The 16,963-nt window shown below is 39.6% G+C and overlaps 1 protein-coding gene across 10 annotated transcripts in view; it reads right to left on the bottom strand.

The window, feature by feature from the left end:
• KMT2C (lysine methyltransferase 2C) overlaps positions 1-16,963 on the bottom strand; it is a 328,257-nt gene that overhangs the window by 109,451 nt on the left and 201,843 nt on the right. For all 10 annotated transcript variants that reach the window (XM_048837560.2, XM_048837566.2, XM_048837562.2 and 7 more), the window contains one exon: positions 13,145-13,887. In XM_048837560.2, the coding sequence (XP_048693517.2) occupies positions 13,145-13,887 (743 nt within the window). The remainder of the gene's footprint in view (positions 1-13,144; positions 13,888-16,963) is intronic.

Raw genomic sequence — 16,963 nt, 5'->3', positions numbered from 1 at the left:
CCTGAGCACTTCTGCTGTGATTAAAAGTGATTAAAAAAACCACTACAACAGAATACACAATAGAAAACATATACAATGAATGCAACACAGTGTTTTGCGCTCTCAGTAGTATGGACAAAACAGAATCTGTATAGGTCGAAATCATTTTGGGGAAAGACTGTAGAAGAGGTTTCACTGGGATAGTCTTAGGAGGGATCTGCTAAAAACCCTTGGGTTGGACTCAGATATATAGAGAGATCTCTTTAATACTATTAGAGAGATAAACACTACTAGGAATAAAGAAAAGGAGTACTTGTGACACCTTAGAGACTACCAAATTTATTTGAGCATAAGCTTTCGTGAGCTACAGCTCAGAATAGTCTCATAATGGGAGACTAACAGAGACTGGAGAATAAATGCTATTAATACTGGTAGGGTCCACTTATTGCTGGATGTGACAAATGACAGTTTTCATTGTCAAAACATTACTGAACCAATAATGGGTGATTCAATTTCAGACTTGGTTTTGGTAAGGAGTTAGGACATCATAGAAGAGCTGATAGTAAAAATAACCTTGCATCAAGTAATCATGAGTTGATTCAGTTTAAATTAAATAGAAGGCTAATCAAAACCAGGTTATCGGCTATGTTTTTTTTTTTTTTTGCTTCAAAAGGGCATTGTTTGGGAAATTAAAAGAATTAGTAAAAGAAGTCATTGGACAGCGCACGTCTTAAATGTGGAAGAGGCTTGGAATTTCTTGAAGTCAACTATATGAAAACTATCGCAATTTGCATCCCAAGCAAGGGGAAAAAAAATGAAGGGAAAGGCTCCAGATGAATAGCCACCTCAAAGGCGGTTCACAGTAAGCAGAGAACCTAAAGGGAATGGAAAAACAGACTGATCAGCAAAGAAAGCTACATCTTGAACATAAGAAAATGTAGGAATAAAGTGAGACTTGCTAAAAGTCAAACAGAATTAGCTTATGTGAAAGAAATTAAGAAATGTTTTTACTTATATAAATAAAATGAGAGTAAGGAAGAATGAGGATGGGCCACTATGCAGGATGAATGAGGAAGAGTTTATAGATAATCTAGGTATGCCCCAAAAACTAAATGAATACTTTGCCTCCGTTTTCAATATGGAACATTGGCAAGAAATCAGGATGGTTGATGGACATGAGTGCACAGAAATGGAAATTACCACATCTGAAGTGGTAGAAAACTCAAAGATCTTAATGTGCTCAGATTAGGGGACCAGATAATTTCCATACCAGAATACAGAAAGAACTGGAACATAAGATTTATAGTCTGGTAGCAAGGACTTTAACAAATCTTTCTATTCAGCAGTACTACTGTAAGACTGAAAAATAGCTAACGGTGTACCTATATTTAAGAAAGGAAAAATAAAGTAATTGGGGCAATTACAGACCCGTTAGTCTAACTTCAGTGGGATAAACGATTTTGGAATAAATTGTGAAGGAAAGAATAATTAAATTAATGGAGATAAATGGAAAAGGGGATATAATGCTACATGTGTTTACCAAAGGCAGATCGTATTAGACCAGGGGTGGGCAAACTACAGCTCGCAGGCCGGATCTGGCCCATCAGGGCTTTGGATCCGGCCTGCGGGATTGCCTCCAACGGTGCCACAGGCCCTGCGCCGCTCTCAGAAGCGGCTGGCACCATGTTCCCGGGGCCTGGGGGGGGCAGAGGGCTCTGTGCATTGCCCTTGCCACCAGCCAGCGCCCCCGCAGCTCCCATTGGCCAGGAATGGGGAACCGCGGCCAATGGGAGCTTCGGGGGAGGTACCTGGAGGCTTAACAAGGGCAGCGCGTGGAGCCTTATGCACCCCCCCCCCCCCAAATGGGCTGCTCAGGGATGTGGTTCCGGCCGCTTCCCAAAGTGGTGCAGCATGGGGCCAGGGCAGGCAGGTAGGGAGCCTGCCCTGGCCCCGGTGTGCGTTGCTGCCACACCAGAGCTGCTTTAGGTAAGCGGCGCCGGGCTGGAGCCCGAACCCCTCCTCCACCCCGCCCCCCAACTCCCTGCCCTAAGCCCTCTGCCTGCACCTCGCACCCCTCCTGCACCCCAACCCCCTGCTCTGAGCTCCCTCCCGCAGTGCACACCCTTCCTGCACCCCTACCCTGGGCTCCCTCCTGCACCCCAACCCCCTTCCCTGAGCCCCCTCATACACCCCACACCCCTCCTCTGCCCCAATCCCTTGCCCTGAGCCCGTTCCTGCACACTGCACCCCCTCCCACACCCCGCAATCCCTCCCGCACCCCAACCCCCTGCCCTGGCCCTGCATACAATTTCCCCACCCATATGTGGCCCTCAGCCAAAAAAGTTTGCCCACCCCTGTATTAGACTAACCTGATTTCCTTCTTTGAGAAAATAACTGACTTTTTTAGATAAGGAAGTGCAGAAGACTAATATACTTGAACTTCAGTAAAGCATTTGACATGGTACCACACAGAAAATTATTAGTTAAATTGGGGATTAGTACAAGACTTGAAAATAGATAAGGATTTATCTTATTCAGTATTTTTATTAATGTCCTTGGTACAAAAAATAGGTGTGTTCTAATGAAATCTGCTGATGATAAAAAGTTGGGAGACTTGCTCAATACAGAAGAGGACTGAAATATTATATAGGAAGATCTGAATGACCTTGAAGAATGGAATAACATAAATGGAATTAAATTCAATAGTACAAAGTGTAAGGTCATGCATGTAGGGTCTAATAAGAAGAATTTCTGCTACAAGCTGGGGGCTCATCAGTTGGAAGCAACAGAGGAGGAGAGACACCTGGGTGTGTGGGTCGATCACAGGATAACGATAAGCCACCCGTGTGATGCGGTTGCGAAAAAAGCAAATGCGATCCTAGGATGTATCAGGCAAGGCATTTCCAGCAGAGATCAAGAAGTATTAATGCCATTGTACAAAGCACGGATAAGACCCCATTTGAAATGCTGTGTACAATTCTGGTCACCCATGTTCAAGAAAGATTAATTCAAACTGGAGCAGGTACAGAAAAGAACTATGAGGACGATCATGGGAAATGGAGATCCTCTCTTATGAGAGGTTTCAGAGGAACAGCCGTGTTAGTCTGTATTCGCAAAAAGAAAAGGAGTACTTGTGGCACCTTAGAGACTAACCAATTTAAGACTGAAAGAGTTGGCTTGTTTAGCTTAGCAAAATGAAGGCTGAGAAGAGATATAACTGCTCTTTATAAATACATGTGGGGGTGGGGGTGGGAGAGTGAGGAACACCAGGGAGGATGAAGAGCTATTTAAGCTAAAGTACAATGTTGGCACAAGAACAAATGGATATAAACTGACCATGAACAAATTACGGCTGGAAACTAGAGGAAGGTTTCTATCCATCAGAGGAGTGAGATTCTGGACAGTCTCCCAACAGGAGTTGTGGAAACAAACAACTTAATTAGTTTTGAGAGAGATCTGGACAAATTTATTAGTGGGATTGTATGACAGGGTTGCCTGTGATGGTGGTAGCAGGACTCAGCAACCCGGGGGGGAGTCCCTTCCGGTTTAAATCTTGTGTTCCTAATGCTGATGCTTTAGGGCTTCAGATGGTCACCTGCAGGGATCAGGAAGGGATCTCCCAAACATATTCTGGGGTTTTTTTTTAGTCTCCTTCCTAAAAAACCTCAGAGATGGCCACAGTTGGAGACGGGAAATTGACAGGGTGGTCCAGTGCTCTGAGGTGGCACCAAGCATTCTCAGTCTCTCATGTGCTTAGCTGTCTGGTTGCTGTTCACATGCTCAGAATCTAACCAAGCACCATATATGGGGTCAGGAAGGAATTTTCCTCCAGGTGAGATTGGCAGTGACCTTGCGGGGAGGTTTCCATTTTCTCTGCAGCATGGAGTATGGGTCACTTGCCAGGATTAATTGGGTACATCTTACTTAATCAATTCCCTGCCATTGCCCGGGTCCTGGGCATTTGGATGATCTTAGTCCCTCCTAGAATCATAGAATCATAGAATATCAGGGTTGGAAGGGACCCCAGAAGGTCATCTAGTCCAACCCCCTGCTCAAAGCAGGACCAATTCCCAGTTAAATCATCCCAGCCAGGGCTTTGTCAAGCCTGACCTTAAAAACCTCTAAGGAAGGAGATTCTACCACCTCCCTAGGTAACGCATTCCAGTGTTTCACCACCCTCTTAGTGAAAAAGTTTTTCCTAATATCCAATCTAAACCTCCCCCACTGCAACTTGAGACCATTACTCCTCGTTCTGTCATCTGCTACCATTGAGAACAGTCTAGAGCCATCCTCTTTGGAACCCCCTTTCAGGTAGTTGAAAGCAGCTATCAAATCCCCCCTCATTCTTCTCTTCTGCAGGCTAAACAATCCCAGCTCCCTCAGCCTCTCCTCATAAGTCATGTGTTCCAGACCCCTAATCATTTTTGTTGCCCTTCGCTGGACTCTCTCCAATTTATCCACATCCTTCTTGAAGTGTGGGGCCCAAAACTGGACACAGTACTCCAGATGAGGCCTCACCAATGTCGAATAGAGGGGAACGATCACGTCCCTCGATCTGCTCGCTATGCCCCTACTTATACATCCCAAAATGCCATTGGCCTTCTTGGCAACAAGGGCACACTGCTGACTCATATCCAGCTTCTCGTCCGCTGTCACCCCTAGGTCCTTTTCCGCAGAACTGCTGCCTAGCCATTCGGTCCCTAGTCTGTAGCTGTGCATTGGGTTCTTCCGTCCTAAGTGCAGGACCCTGCACTTATCCTTATTGAACCTCATCAGATTCATCCTGTTCTCTGCCTGTGGCACATAATAGTTTAAGTCTCTTGTTGGCTGTAATACTTTGGTCTAATTTGGGGTGTTGAGTTTAGCGTAGGGTGTTGGTGGTGGCCTGTGGTTTTCAGGAGGTCAGACTATATGACTTGGTGGTCTTTTTTGGCCTTAAACTCTATGACTCTTGCAGAGCTTAGTTATCACATTATAAAATCACTGACAAATCACTAAAAATACGTTACAAAGTACAATAGCTATTAGAAATGTGAGGTAGACCATAGATTGATTCTACTCAATGTTTGCCTGATGAAAAAAATGCAAAATCGGTTGTGAGATTACTTTGTAGTTAAAAATTTAATTAAACTAGAACAAAAAACAAACCAGCAAAAACACACCAACCTGAAAACACCCATAAATTACTGTGCTTAGCTACTTAAATAACTAGAGCAGTTATTTCAATATCTTAATTTTAACTACACAGAGTACTTTGCAGTAAAAATTTATAATTCTAGTATTAACATTAAAAAAACCCCACACAAATATTCAGTTTTCTATGCTACATTCTTTTTACAAGCTTCTCTATAGGCTCATATATTAGTGTTAAAATACAGGATACCCTGTAATGGTATGTATACACTGATTTCATAGGAGGATTAGATAACGACTTTCATAGATAACGACTAATGATCCATATCATATTGTCAGGAGAATTTTTTTTTTTGGTAAAGAATATCCCCAATATCATCCAAGCCACATACTTGCAGAGAAAATTTAGCCCTGAATTGTTTATGTGGATGGAAGTGTTTCTCCGAGTGTGTGTTTTCATTCCTACTGGGTTCAGGAAAACAGGACTTTATGTACATACTTTATAAACAAAGAGGATTGCACCCAAGAAATATTCGATTCTATCATCATTTTCTCCTACTAACGGAAACAACTCAGAAAGGCCCCAGTTGGCTAGCCCCTCTTTGGCCCAAGCAGCAACAGTATTATTGCCATAAATGTACATTTAAATGGCACCCATCAATTAATTATTTGAATGTTTATTATACTAACTAATCTCAGATGTTGGTTTTTAGTACTTTTAGTACAAGGGTGCAGATATATCATACTTCTCTTACAATGTGGTGTTTGTGACACATTACTAAGACTCCACTCCAGAAACAAAGCACTTAAATAAACAATAAAGTATTTAAGCATGTGCTTAACTTTAAGCATGAGTAGTCCCACTGACCTCAACATTAACAAGTTAAATCATATGTTTAAGTGCTTTGCCTGGATTAGAGCCTAGGCAAATAAGGAAAATACTGTAGGGTATTACAAACGCTATCTACTATGGAGGGAGGATGAGGTAGAATGGGCAGCTCAGTGAACAAGGTGTCTGAGATACTGAAGGATTTTTTTCTGGAATGTATATGCCATATAATACAGTACATGTGAACATTTCTCTCTGTCCAGAAGTGGGCATTGTACTTGGAAGAGTGTTTGGGTAGCCCATATATAATAAGTGGGAGGCAGATTTGTCAATCTGATTTCAGCATGCAATCATGGGTTTATCTAGGAAAAACAAATCTTATGGTCAATTTGCTATATGGTGGTTTCGTGTTAAAAGGATTAATTGTTCACAGTTGTGGACCAGGTAGGCAGAATTATGGTTATTTCTGGAACCTTAATTATGCATTCTTAGGCTTTCATTTAATATACATGTTCTAGTAAATTTTCTTTCTGAAGAAATTGATAAGGTAAGGTTACACTTACAAAGCTTAGCTTGAGAATTTGCTTTTAAAAATTGCAAAGTGCTGTTTCTGTTTCTTCCCAATACTATTTTAAGTTTCTCTTGCAAAAGTTAGAAAAGAATATAGAAATATCTTATTACCTTGCACATTCACATGTAAACTGAAGACCTCATTTGTAGGCAAAAATCTCTTTTAGAAAAATTGTTCTCCTTTGTAACGGAGAACAATTGAGGCAGTTTATCTATTTGTGTATATGCCAAACAAGTATCTGAAACTTTGAAACAGTGCTCTGTTTTAGTGTGATTATAAATTGACATAAATACATTAAATACATGAATAAAATACAGTGAGAAGCCATATACATGAGTACAGATGGAAGTAGGAAGGAGATATGCTGAGAGCCTAATCCACCATATCTTATCAACAGTAGGTATCTTAGGGTGAAATCCTGGCCCTGTTGGAATCACTAGCAAAAAACCCACGGACTTCAATAGGGTCAGAATGTCACTCAGTTACCAGTTCTGCTAATACAGAGCTTAAAAGCTCCATGAAGCAGATGTTCCACTGGCATTTTTGCTCTTGCAGAACTTAAAATTTCCTCAACCACTCTAGTGGGTGTCTCAACTACTGTGAAACTTCTAAATTCCCTCCAACAGATGGGTCTCTCTGAAGAGCTATGGGGAGCTCTCTTTGTTCCTCAAAGAGTCTACAGACTGCCAGCTTCCCAGTAAAGAAAGAAATGGTGGACCACAGGCCCCTTACTGCCTGCCTGTTCTCCCACATTGCGGCCTGTGAACCTCTCATCACTCCATAGCCATCTGCGGGTGGAGGAGATGGAGGTAGTTGCAAGTCAGGACAACCTGCAACAAAAGCTAAGAACAATAACCTTGACATTAGGGCATGATGACCCACAGAGGCAGCTGGTGATTACAGTCTGATATTTTTGCAGTCTTTCAGGAAATTCCAGGATACATGAGAAGGAAAACATAGCTATAGCAGGTCGAGGGCAGCTGTAGACCTCCTAAGCATAGTTTCCAATACTCAGAACACTCTTTCCTGACGGAGTCTATCCTCTAATGTTTTATTTGTTTGTTTGTTTTGGGGGATATTTTAAAATATTTGATTGTCTAACTATGATTTGGACTGCTGGCCTCCCTGCACTAAAGAATTCCCATTGTGTGTGCACGGCAGGGTGGGGGAAGAGGTGTGGTATACATATGCATGCCTAGAAAAATAAGCATGTCTATTGCTTTGTCTTTTCTGTATAGATTGGCTCCACTCATGAAGGTGAGCCAGGGAACACAGCGCTGGAGATTATTCACCCTACTGCACTCCACGGAGGTGAGAAGGGAAACCTGGCGCTGGGGATTATCCAACCCTACTGCATTCCACGAAGGTGATCTGGGGAAACAGCATTAATTTGATTATTAATTTATTTCACCTTTAGGAATTTGAGCCCAGTTTCACTTCCCCTCTGAAGCAGAATAATGGCAGACAGAAATTGTGAAAAAAATATTTTGAGTGGCTACCAATCCCCTTGTCCTCACTGAGGCTCGCCTCCCCTACACGGGCCCTTCTGGGTCTCAAGAATGGATTTGCAATTACCCCTCTTTATTGCATGAGATCCACATGGATAGATCTGTGTTAGAAGCAAGGGAAGGGGGCTAGGCCCAAAGGCCCTTTGCTGGACTCTTTGGGGTTGACAGAGACTGCGATGTGTCCCATGCTCTCCATCTGCGGGATGTAGCTGAGCTCTGCACGCAGAAGCATGGCTGCTGGTGTGGGCTATAGAGACTCAGGGTTGATCTTCCTTCTGGCTTCACTACCGTTATGGAGCTGGGGCTGCTTGCCCCAGAGCCAGTTTTTTTGCAATCCTTTCTGCCCCCTTTCCTGCTGTGGGAAGGACGCAAGGCAATTTCCACCAGCCTGGGCTGCATCTTGCCCAGCAGAGCCAATATCTCCAATCCTGCCTGGTTCCTTTCTTGCTCAGAGGAGAGGGGAAGAGCCTCCAATCAGACTGCGTTATGAGGGAAACTGCACTCACCCTACAGAGCGAGTCGAATTCCCCAAAGAAACACTCACTAAGGGGTGAAGCAGGAGGCACAGACCCTTCCACTTGCCTCTGCCTTTCTCAGTCCAGCTCTCTCCCAGAAGCCTGCAGGGACACCAGACATTGCAAATGCTTCAGAGGGGATGTAGAGCTGAGGGGACAGCTCCTCACAAGGCAAATGCAGCCCCATGGACACGACTGGGGATTAGATGGACACATTATTAAGCCAAATTGCTAGTGAGCCATTTGATACAAGGTCTTGAATTTCCCTCAGAAAAGTTCTGCAGCAGGGAGACCTGGCTGAGCCACCAGGGAGGCAGAAAAAACTGGCAGGAGCTTCAAAGAGCAGGGCATTCTCCTGCTGCCAGTGACTGACAGGTCTGCTTCTGCTCCCACACTGCAAACAGGTTTACGTGTTCACTGTAACATGTCTGTGGACATTAGCACGCAGAAGTGAAATATCTATAATTTTTCAAATTAATTTCCAATGAACTCCTTGTACAATTACTCTCAAACTTCACCACAATAATTCTCCTTTGGCAGAACACAATTTGTGAAATTATATACAGAATACTTTTGTTTCTCTGAAGTTAGGAAAGGAATTGTATCCAAAAGAGGATTATGAAACAGAAAAACTAGTGACAATTTTAACTATGGAGTTGCTCCTGTAATTCTGTAATGTGTGAATCAACTTCCAAAAACAAACTGAGTACTTGACGGCAGAGAAAGAAGATAGTGTGAATGTCTAATCTACTAAAAATTAGAAAAGTAGATATTTATATTCATAGAATCATAGAATATTAGGGTTGGAAGAGACCTCAGGAGGTCATCTAGTCCAATCCCCTGCTCAAAGCAGGACCAACACCCACTAAATCATTCCAGCCAGGGCTTTGTCAAGCCGGGCCTTAAAAACCTCTAAGGATGGAGATTCCACCACCTCCCTAGGTAAGGTGGAATCTCAGTTCAGAATATCTCAGATATTCACCCCAGTTTGAAAGAAAAAACTAGATCTCTATATTTAATATCCAATTTTTTAAAATTGCGTATAATAAAACACCAGAGGATAAAAATACTGTGTGTGTTCTCAGGTACTAATGAAATATCTTCACATGAGGTTAATTATTCTCATCCACAATTGCTGATTTGCCACAAGTACAAGATTTTTAAAACAACATTGACTCAAGGCAAATTGTATCAATGCAATTCTGGATGCTACCAATCAGTACAAAGTTTAACACATGACTTACCCAGCTGGGATTTTTCTGATTGCTTATACATTACTCTAAAGGGAAATTGTTTACCAGTAACTGGACTTTTCTAAAGCTAGTATCCTCTACAGACCCACATTCAAAAGATCTCAGTCCTTTAGCAAAGGAGCAGACTAGGAAGTTAATACTGTAAAATTGAGAACCCTCATTGGAAAGAATTACTGCATTGTCTCCAGGATTTGCATACATATATGTACATATAGTACATGCCTCAGTATATAATGACCTACAATAATAGAAGAGTATAAAAGAATAAACGCAGAATCTCTAATCTCTGAGAAGTAGAAGTGCGATTCCAATGGTGAAACAATCTTTAGAAAACATCAATTACAGAAAAGCAAATTCCTTTTCTCAAAAGATAAGTATCCTCTATAGATATCTAGGTCTCTTAATTAACACACTCAAGTCAAATCTGTAACAAGATAATAGGAACAAAATTAAGAAACGATCAGCTAAGAGCACAAAAACATAAGATGATCCAGTTGTAACAAAAACTAGTATAATAAATGAGAGAAAAGCCAGGTTTACTTTAAATTTATACTTTAATCAAATATCCTTAGATTCTTTCTTACTTTTTGTTCAGTCCTTCCTCAGGCAAATTTCCACCAACTTCAATGGAAGTTTGACAGAGTTAGGACTGAAAAACAAATGAGTAACAACTGAGGAGTTTAGGATTTGGACCAAAACCTTTGCAGATGCTTTTCTTACAATGAAATTGCTACTGGAATGATCCAAGTTCCAACTTAGCATATTAATGGCATGATTCAAAGTCCACTGAAGTCAATGGGAGTCTTTTCACTGACTTCAATAAACCTTAGATCAGCCTTTAGTCCTCACGTGGAAAATTATTTTTTCCCCAACTTGGGCAAAGTAAAAAATTGAGAAATAAACAAACTCTGAATGAGTTGTGTGCTATGTGACCAGTGTATTGTATTTTTCTTAACAATGTAAATGGGAGCCATTTAACCACTGGAAATGATTATCCAGACAAATCCATGTTTCTGCACACTCAGATAACCATACATGTACTATTTCAACTGTTAGACATTAAAACATTAACTAAACGCGTTTATTTGAATATTTGATCCATTATGACCACTCCTCAGAGTATTAATACATCCCGAAATCATGAAGTGCCTCAAGATGCATATTTCAAAGAAATGAACTGGTGACTCTTTTTTCTTTTTAAAATTAACATGGAAATTAAATGCTAAAATTATGTTATGACAACATTATGACTGGTATTTTGTTTGCTCTAGCCATAAAATTCAATGTTATGGTTCCCACAGCAATTGTAACTTGGCTATATTACATGCACTGGATATATCAAGATGTTCATGTCAATAGTAGAGGAAGTGTGCAGTATGTACAACATAACTCAGTGCTTTTTGTTGACTTTTTTTTTTAAATGTTCAATTATTTTCCTTCACCACTGATGTATATTATTACTGAATTAAAGCTGGAAAGAAATAAGAAACTGTTAATGTGATTTTAGTAGAATTCACAGAAAGCCATTTCACACATTAAAATATGGCCATTTATCCAAATCTGTCCTTTGTGCTCCCCTCTTACGGGCTCTCCAGCAGCTGTTAATTAACAAACATTACCACCAGAACTGTGGCTGAGTTCTCACAAGTCATGGGAGCAGTAGCATAAGTAACATTTAGTTTGCTGATGTCCAAAATAAAGATGTTACCACCCTTTGACATGCTCTCTCCCCATCCCACACACAAAAAAGCATTTTAAGGTCATTTTAAACTACACTAGAAAAAAATCTGTATTACAAACTAAGTAAACTTTAACAGGAAAATGCATTTTATTTTCAAGACATTTAAGTATAGAAACAATGTCATATCATTCTAAAATATGTGAATGTTCATTTAAATATCATAAGGAGATATTAGAGCAGGGGCAAGTAGTTTCTTCTAGTAGATTAGCTGCAAATTTCTGATTTACTGCATATTTCCAGCCAAATTCATTATGTTTACATACAGTGAAAGCCACTGAGAAATGCACCAAACCCCAGCTGATTGAATGATCTTGTATGCAATTTGCTGCATTTACTGTAGAGGATTAAATTAGTCTTGGATTCTTAATCCTTGGAGAACACTGTTTATCACCTCTTAAAAAATATCAGGCTTTGCTTTGAGCTTGTGAATAGTCTTAAATAAGGACACTTCTACACTACAAACTTGCATGGGTGCTGCTGCGCCAACACAGCTGCAACACACCGTCGCACTTCTGGTGAAGACACTTTAAGACGAAAGGAGAAGCTCTCCTGCTGAGATAGCACTGTCTACATGGAGGGTTACGGTCAGTATAACTACATCACTTAGGGGTGTATGGATTTTTCAAACTCCTGAGCAATGTAGTTATACCAAAGTAAGTATGTAGTGTAGACCTTGCCTAAATCAGTAATATGGAAAGCATCATATAGATTTTACAAGTCTTTCCTTTACAAAAAACAAAATTATGAGCCTATGATGATCAGAAGCATAAAATGAAATTTTGTGATCTTGACTAATGAAGTACTAATTTTACTAGTCACAGTACAATATTTCTTGTGAAGAATTTGCAATAGCAAAATAAATGAGAAAGATGTGTAAACAATTTGTTTTCAAACTATATCTTTAGTGTGTATTATAGATGATGCAGTAAGCTACTTACTCTTGAGGACTATGATCAAATCTAACCCAAATCACAATTGCAATGACTTGTACCAGATAGTTCCTAATAGGTATCTGTCAACGTAACAAAATCAGATCATTTGCCATAATCACAAATTTCTGCCCGGGGAAAATCTCCCAGCACAAGGACAGCGAGGTTGCTGCAGGTTCATCTATAAAGGTAGGTGAAAAAGTTTTACCACATCCTGCCTACAAATACAATATACGAATCAAGATGGAAATATACGCAGATTGATATGAAACAGGGAGAAATAAGCTTACACAACAAAAATTATGACATTATGGATAATATCACTTCTGGGATGTCCTTGAATATTGCATTTGAGGATCATATAAGATTTCTAGTTTGCTCTAGTGCTCAAAGGATAATCCAAAAAGTAAGAAATTTCCCATTAGAGAACTTCACCACGTCTTATCTTCAATTATTCAACCTGTAGTTACCCAGAGTTTTTCAAAGCAAATGTGTTTAAAATAATGGATTGTTAACAATAAACTGTATGCCCAATTTATACTGCTGGATAAACACAATGTATATTTTCCAGGATAGATCAAACTGTTTTTCATAAACCCAAATTTGATACTTCTTTCAAAAACACAGTATATTGAAAGTTAACAATGATTTGTCTACCAGCTTCAATACTAAAACAATATGCTCACCTGTCTTGATCTGGGTCTCCCAGGAGAAAACTTTCGTTTGGTGATAGCTGGCTTTCCCATGCCAATTTTTGGAGTGACAGATATATAAGTTGTTGGGAGAACATTTCCAGCAGAGGAACTCCGTGGTGGAGTCTGACTGTGCAGCATGTCATGTGCAGAATGCAAGTCTAATGAAACTACTGGTGAGGAACACACACTTCTCTTGTTTATATCAACTGATGATGAAAATGAAGAATATGTCTCAGTTGGTGACTTTATAGGTTTGTCTCCTAATAGTGAACTGTTGTTTGTACAACTTTCATTTGCAGGAGTGGTTTCCACTTTCAACAGAAAAGTTGATGTTTCAGAGCTTTCATGGGTTTCTTTCTTTTCTACATCTTCTTGCACTCTTGCTGTCTCCAATTGTTCTTCTATCTTAAAAGAAGTCTCCTCTTTATTCACAGACCCTAAAGTCTCTGGTGGTGTAGTTGTGGCCTCAGGTGCTGAAAGGGGAGGCTGAGATTCCTCTGTGGATACTTCTGATACCTCAGCATCTTGTGACAGTTGTTGGTCTTCTGCTTGTTTGTTTGACTCTGGCTGTATTACAGCTTGAATGCTTTCTGTCACTTCTATCATGTGCTTCATTTGACTGTCATCAGATGCTGGTGTCCTTTTAGGAGAGGTTTCCATTTTAGTTGTATCAAATTGATCAGAAACTCCTGCTTCCAGTTCAACAGTCTTTTCATCCTGTGATATGTCTGTAACTAAGCGAGAGCATATAGTTAGAGATTCATACGAAAGCATCAATAGTAAAAAAGGTTTATATTTTAAAAATGAAAAGTGGGCGATATTTCATCATTAAAACATACATTTATCTTCTAGAGGAACAATACTGCAGATGGAATCTAGGTTTAAATATGACGGCGCAAGCAAATAGGTTGTTCTTAGGCCTGGATGACATAGTTTTAACCACATGGCTACGTCTGTTATGGGTGTGAAAAAAAAATCACATCAACAGACATAAGTATGCCAAGCAAAAGCCTTGGGTAGATACAGTTATACTGGCAAACAGAGTCCTTTTGCTGGTGCAGCTTATTTCATTTCATGACCTGGCATAAACTATACTGACAAAAAAACCTCATTTGCTGTTATGAGCTATGCTCCCAAATCCTTTCTAGTGTAGACTAGCCGTTGTGGAAGATTTTTCACTGTGAAACTTGCTTCCACCCAGAGATCAGGTTTGACCAAGTCTTGAGATTCTGGAGGAACAGGTGCAGCAGCAATGTGCTCCTGGATCAAACTATCTAATCCCACAGACAAGATACTTTAAAATAATAAATATTAGTATGTGAGATGATGGGAAGTGGATATTTCTCCTGAAAGGCTGCAGATGTATATTTAAATCTATGTATTATAACTAAATGCTATAGTGATGGACACATTACAAATATGAATAAATACATTAAATTGCTATTACTACCAATCAACTATGTTAAGGGAAAAAGAGAAGTGATATAAAAAAGTTAACACCATACGATAGCCAAATATTATCCTTTCTAAGCCCCCAATAAACTGGGAAAACAGGGCTGTGTAGCTTCTTTAGGGGTCTACCTCCATCTTCCCCTACCCCTCCTCATGGGAGCTCATCTTCCCTCCTGGATGTGGGAGGAAGTAGCTGGGAAGGGGGAGTATTCTAGGTGATTGGCTGGTCTAAGTGGTGCAGCAGAAACCCACTGGCTCCTGCACACCGAAGGGGAGGCTCTAAATCCTTTCCCCTTAGCTGGGATGCCATTATTCGCCCAGAACATGTCACCATGCTGCCAGATAGTGTTTCTGACATCATAAATGCTGTCAGGATTACAGTAAAATTTTTAATATATTTCATGACATCAAACCATACCAAATGTTTTATGTATCTAATCCATAAAACTCAAAATACAACCTAGAAAAATAAAAAGCGTTTGCTTATACACATACAAATGATCCAGTAATGGGCAATGATGGAAAAGTTAAAGCCAGAAAAAGTAAATGACTGTTTAATAGGGTATTTACTCTCTATATAAAATCTTTTACGTATATAAAATCTTTTTTTGCTTCAGTGTGGCTGTGGTGCTTAAATCTAAACATGTACAGAAGTAGTACAGAAGGTCCATCTTCCTAACGAACACGAGGGAAGGGCAGAAACAGTTTATAATGTAGTTAAAGTAATGTGTTAGCTTTGAGCTATGTAAAGTGAAAAGTATGTTCAAAAATCACAATATTCACTGCCATAAGCTTTTTAGATTTCAATATTCAGTAAGTGGATTAACAACATGGATTTAATACGAAGCTTCAGAATTTAAACAAAGACCCAGTGCAGCACAAATCACTCAGATAATAAATCAGAATAGTATATATTTTCAAAAAACTGACCACAACTAAATTTTTCCAGTGGGTAATTCCTTAGAAAGTACAGTTTTCCCTCTGAAAAACACTTTTGACAGATTCATAACCACACAATGTTCTCCATAAAAATCTTAAAAAACAAAGTATCCACAAATTAAACAATCTCAGATAGTGTAAACTGCCCAGCTGTACAAAAACGCTCCCAACCGTATACAACTAACAAAGCTCCCCAGAGCTTGTCACTTAGGATCAGGATGAAAGTGTGATTTCAAGTTATGGAATGCAAAGGTGTCAAGAAGAAAACTTTTCTTGTCAAGGTATGTGTGAGCCTGAGCCATAAATTGCTGAAGAATTAAAACCTTCTTCTTTTATAAAGTCAGCCAAAACAACATAATTTTCTTGTTTTTGCAGTAGCATCACATTAAATGCTCATGTTTGTAATGTATTGCCACCAGTGGGATTCCTTGCCTCAAACTAGCTTTCTCCTATGTGGCATCATTGGTATTATCTCCATATAAATTGAATATAATCCCAATGGAATTTGCCCAATTTTCTAAATTCTCAAGGTCCTATTGCAGTTTCACTTGATCTTCTATTATGTTTGCAATCCTTCTTAAATTGGTATCACCATCAAATTTGATTATTTAATCTTCCAGGTAACCTGTGAAGCTATTAAATAGCACTAAGACCAAAAGAAGCTCACTTGACACATCAACTGGTTTTGATTATGCTCTGACTGTTTCTCTCCACTTCTGGTTAATTAAACAGTTTTGTGTTCATATTACCAAAAATCTTCCAAACTTTTACATTAAGTCATTTAGACCAATAACAAAAATAGTTCAGTCAATTCACTTTATCCACAACAATTACAATTTTATTTAATGATAGAACAAATATATTTTTGGTCTGGCTTTTCTTTAAAAACAAACCACCACAAATATCTTCCTTCCCCACAAATCTATGAGTCTTCCTACAATTGTCATCTAAATATTTCCTGTATTGTATATTTTAATAGGTTACCTAACTGTTATTTATCCAAACAGTTCAATATATTTATGCTTTGAAAATACTTTGTGCATTCCTCTTGTGCTTCCTGTGACCTTACCAGTGAATTCAAACCATCAGCTATATATTTTGCTATTTGTTTCAGGATCTTGGATATAACTCTTCAGGTCCCACTGGTTTAAAAGCCAACCAATAGTCTCTTAGCTCCTTTGAATCTATCATTTAGCTGAGACTAAAATATGGGAAGAACAAGTTAAATATTACAAGTTAGGTGTCCTCAAGTCAGCGGGGCCTGATGAAATACATCCTAGAATACTCAAGGAGCTGACTGAGAAGATACCTGAGCCTTTAGCGATTATCTTCAAAAACTCATGGAAGACAGGAGAGATTCCAGAAGACTGGAAGAGACCATAAATAATTCCAATCTATAAAAAAGGGAATAAGGACCAC

Source organism: Caretta caretta, chromosome 2 (assembly GCF_965140235.1).
Source record: "Caretta caretta isolate rCarCar2 chromosome 2, rCarCar1.hap1, whole genome shotgun sequence".
Classification (NCBI taxonomy): Eukaryota; Metazoa; Chordata; order Testudines; family Cheloniidae; genus Caretta; species Caretta caretta.
The sequence above is the reverse complement of the archived record's forward strand: the minus strand, read 5'-3'. Positions and strand labels throughout refer to the sequence as shown.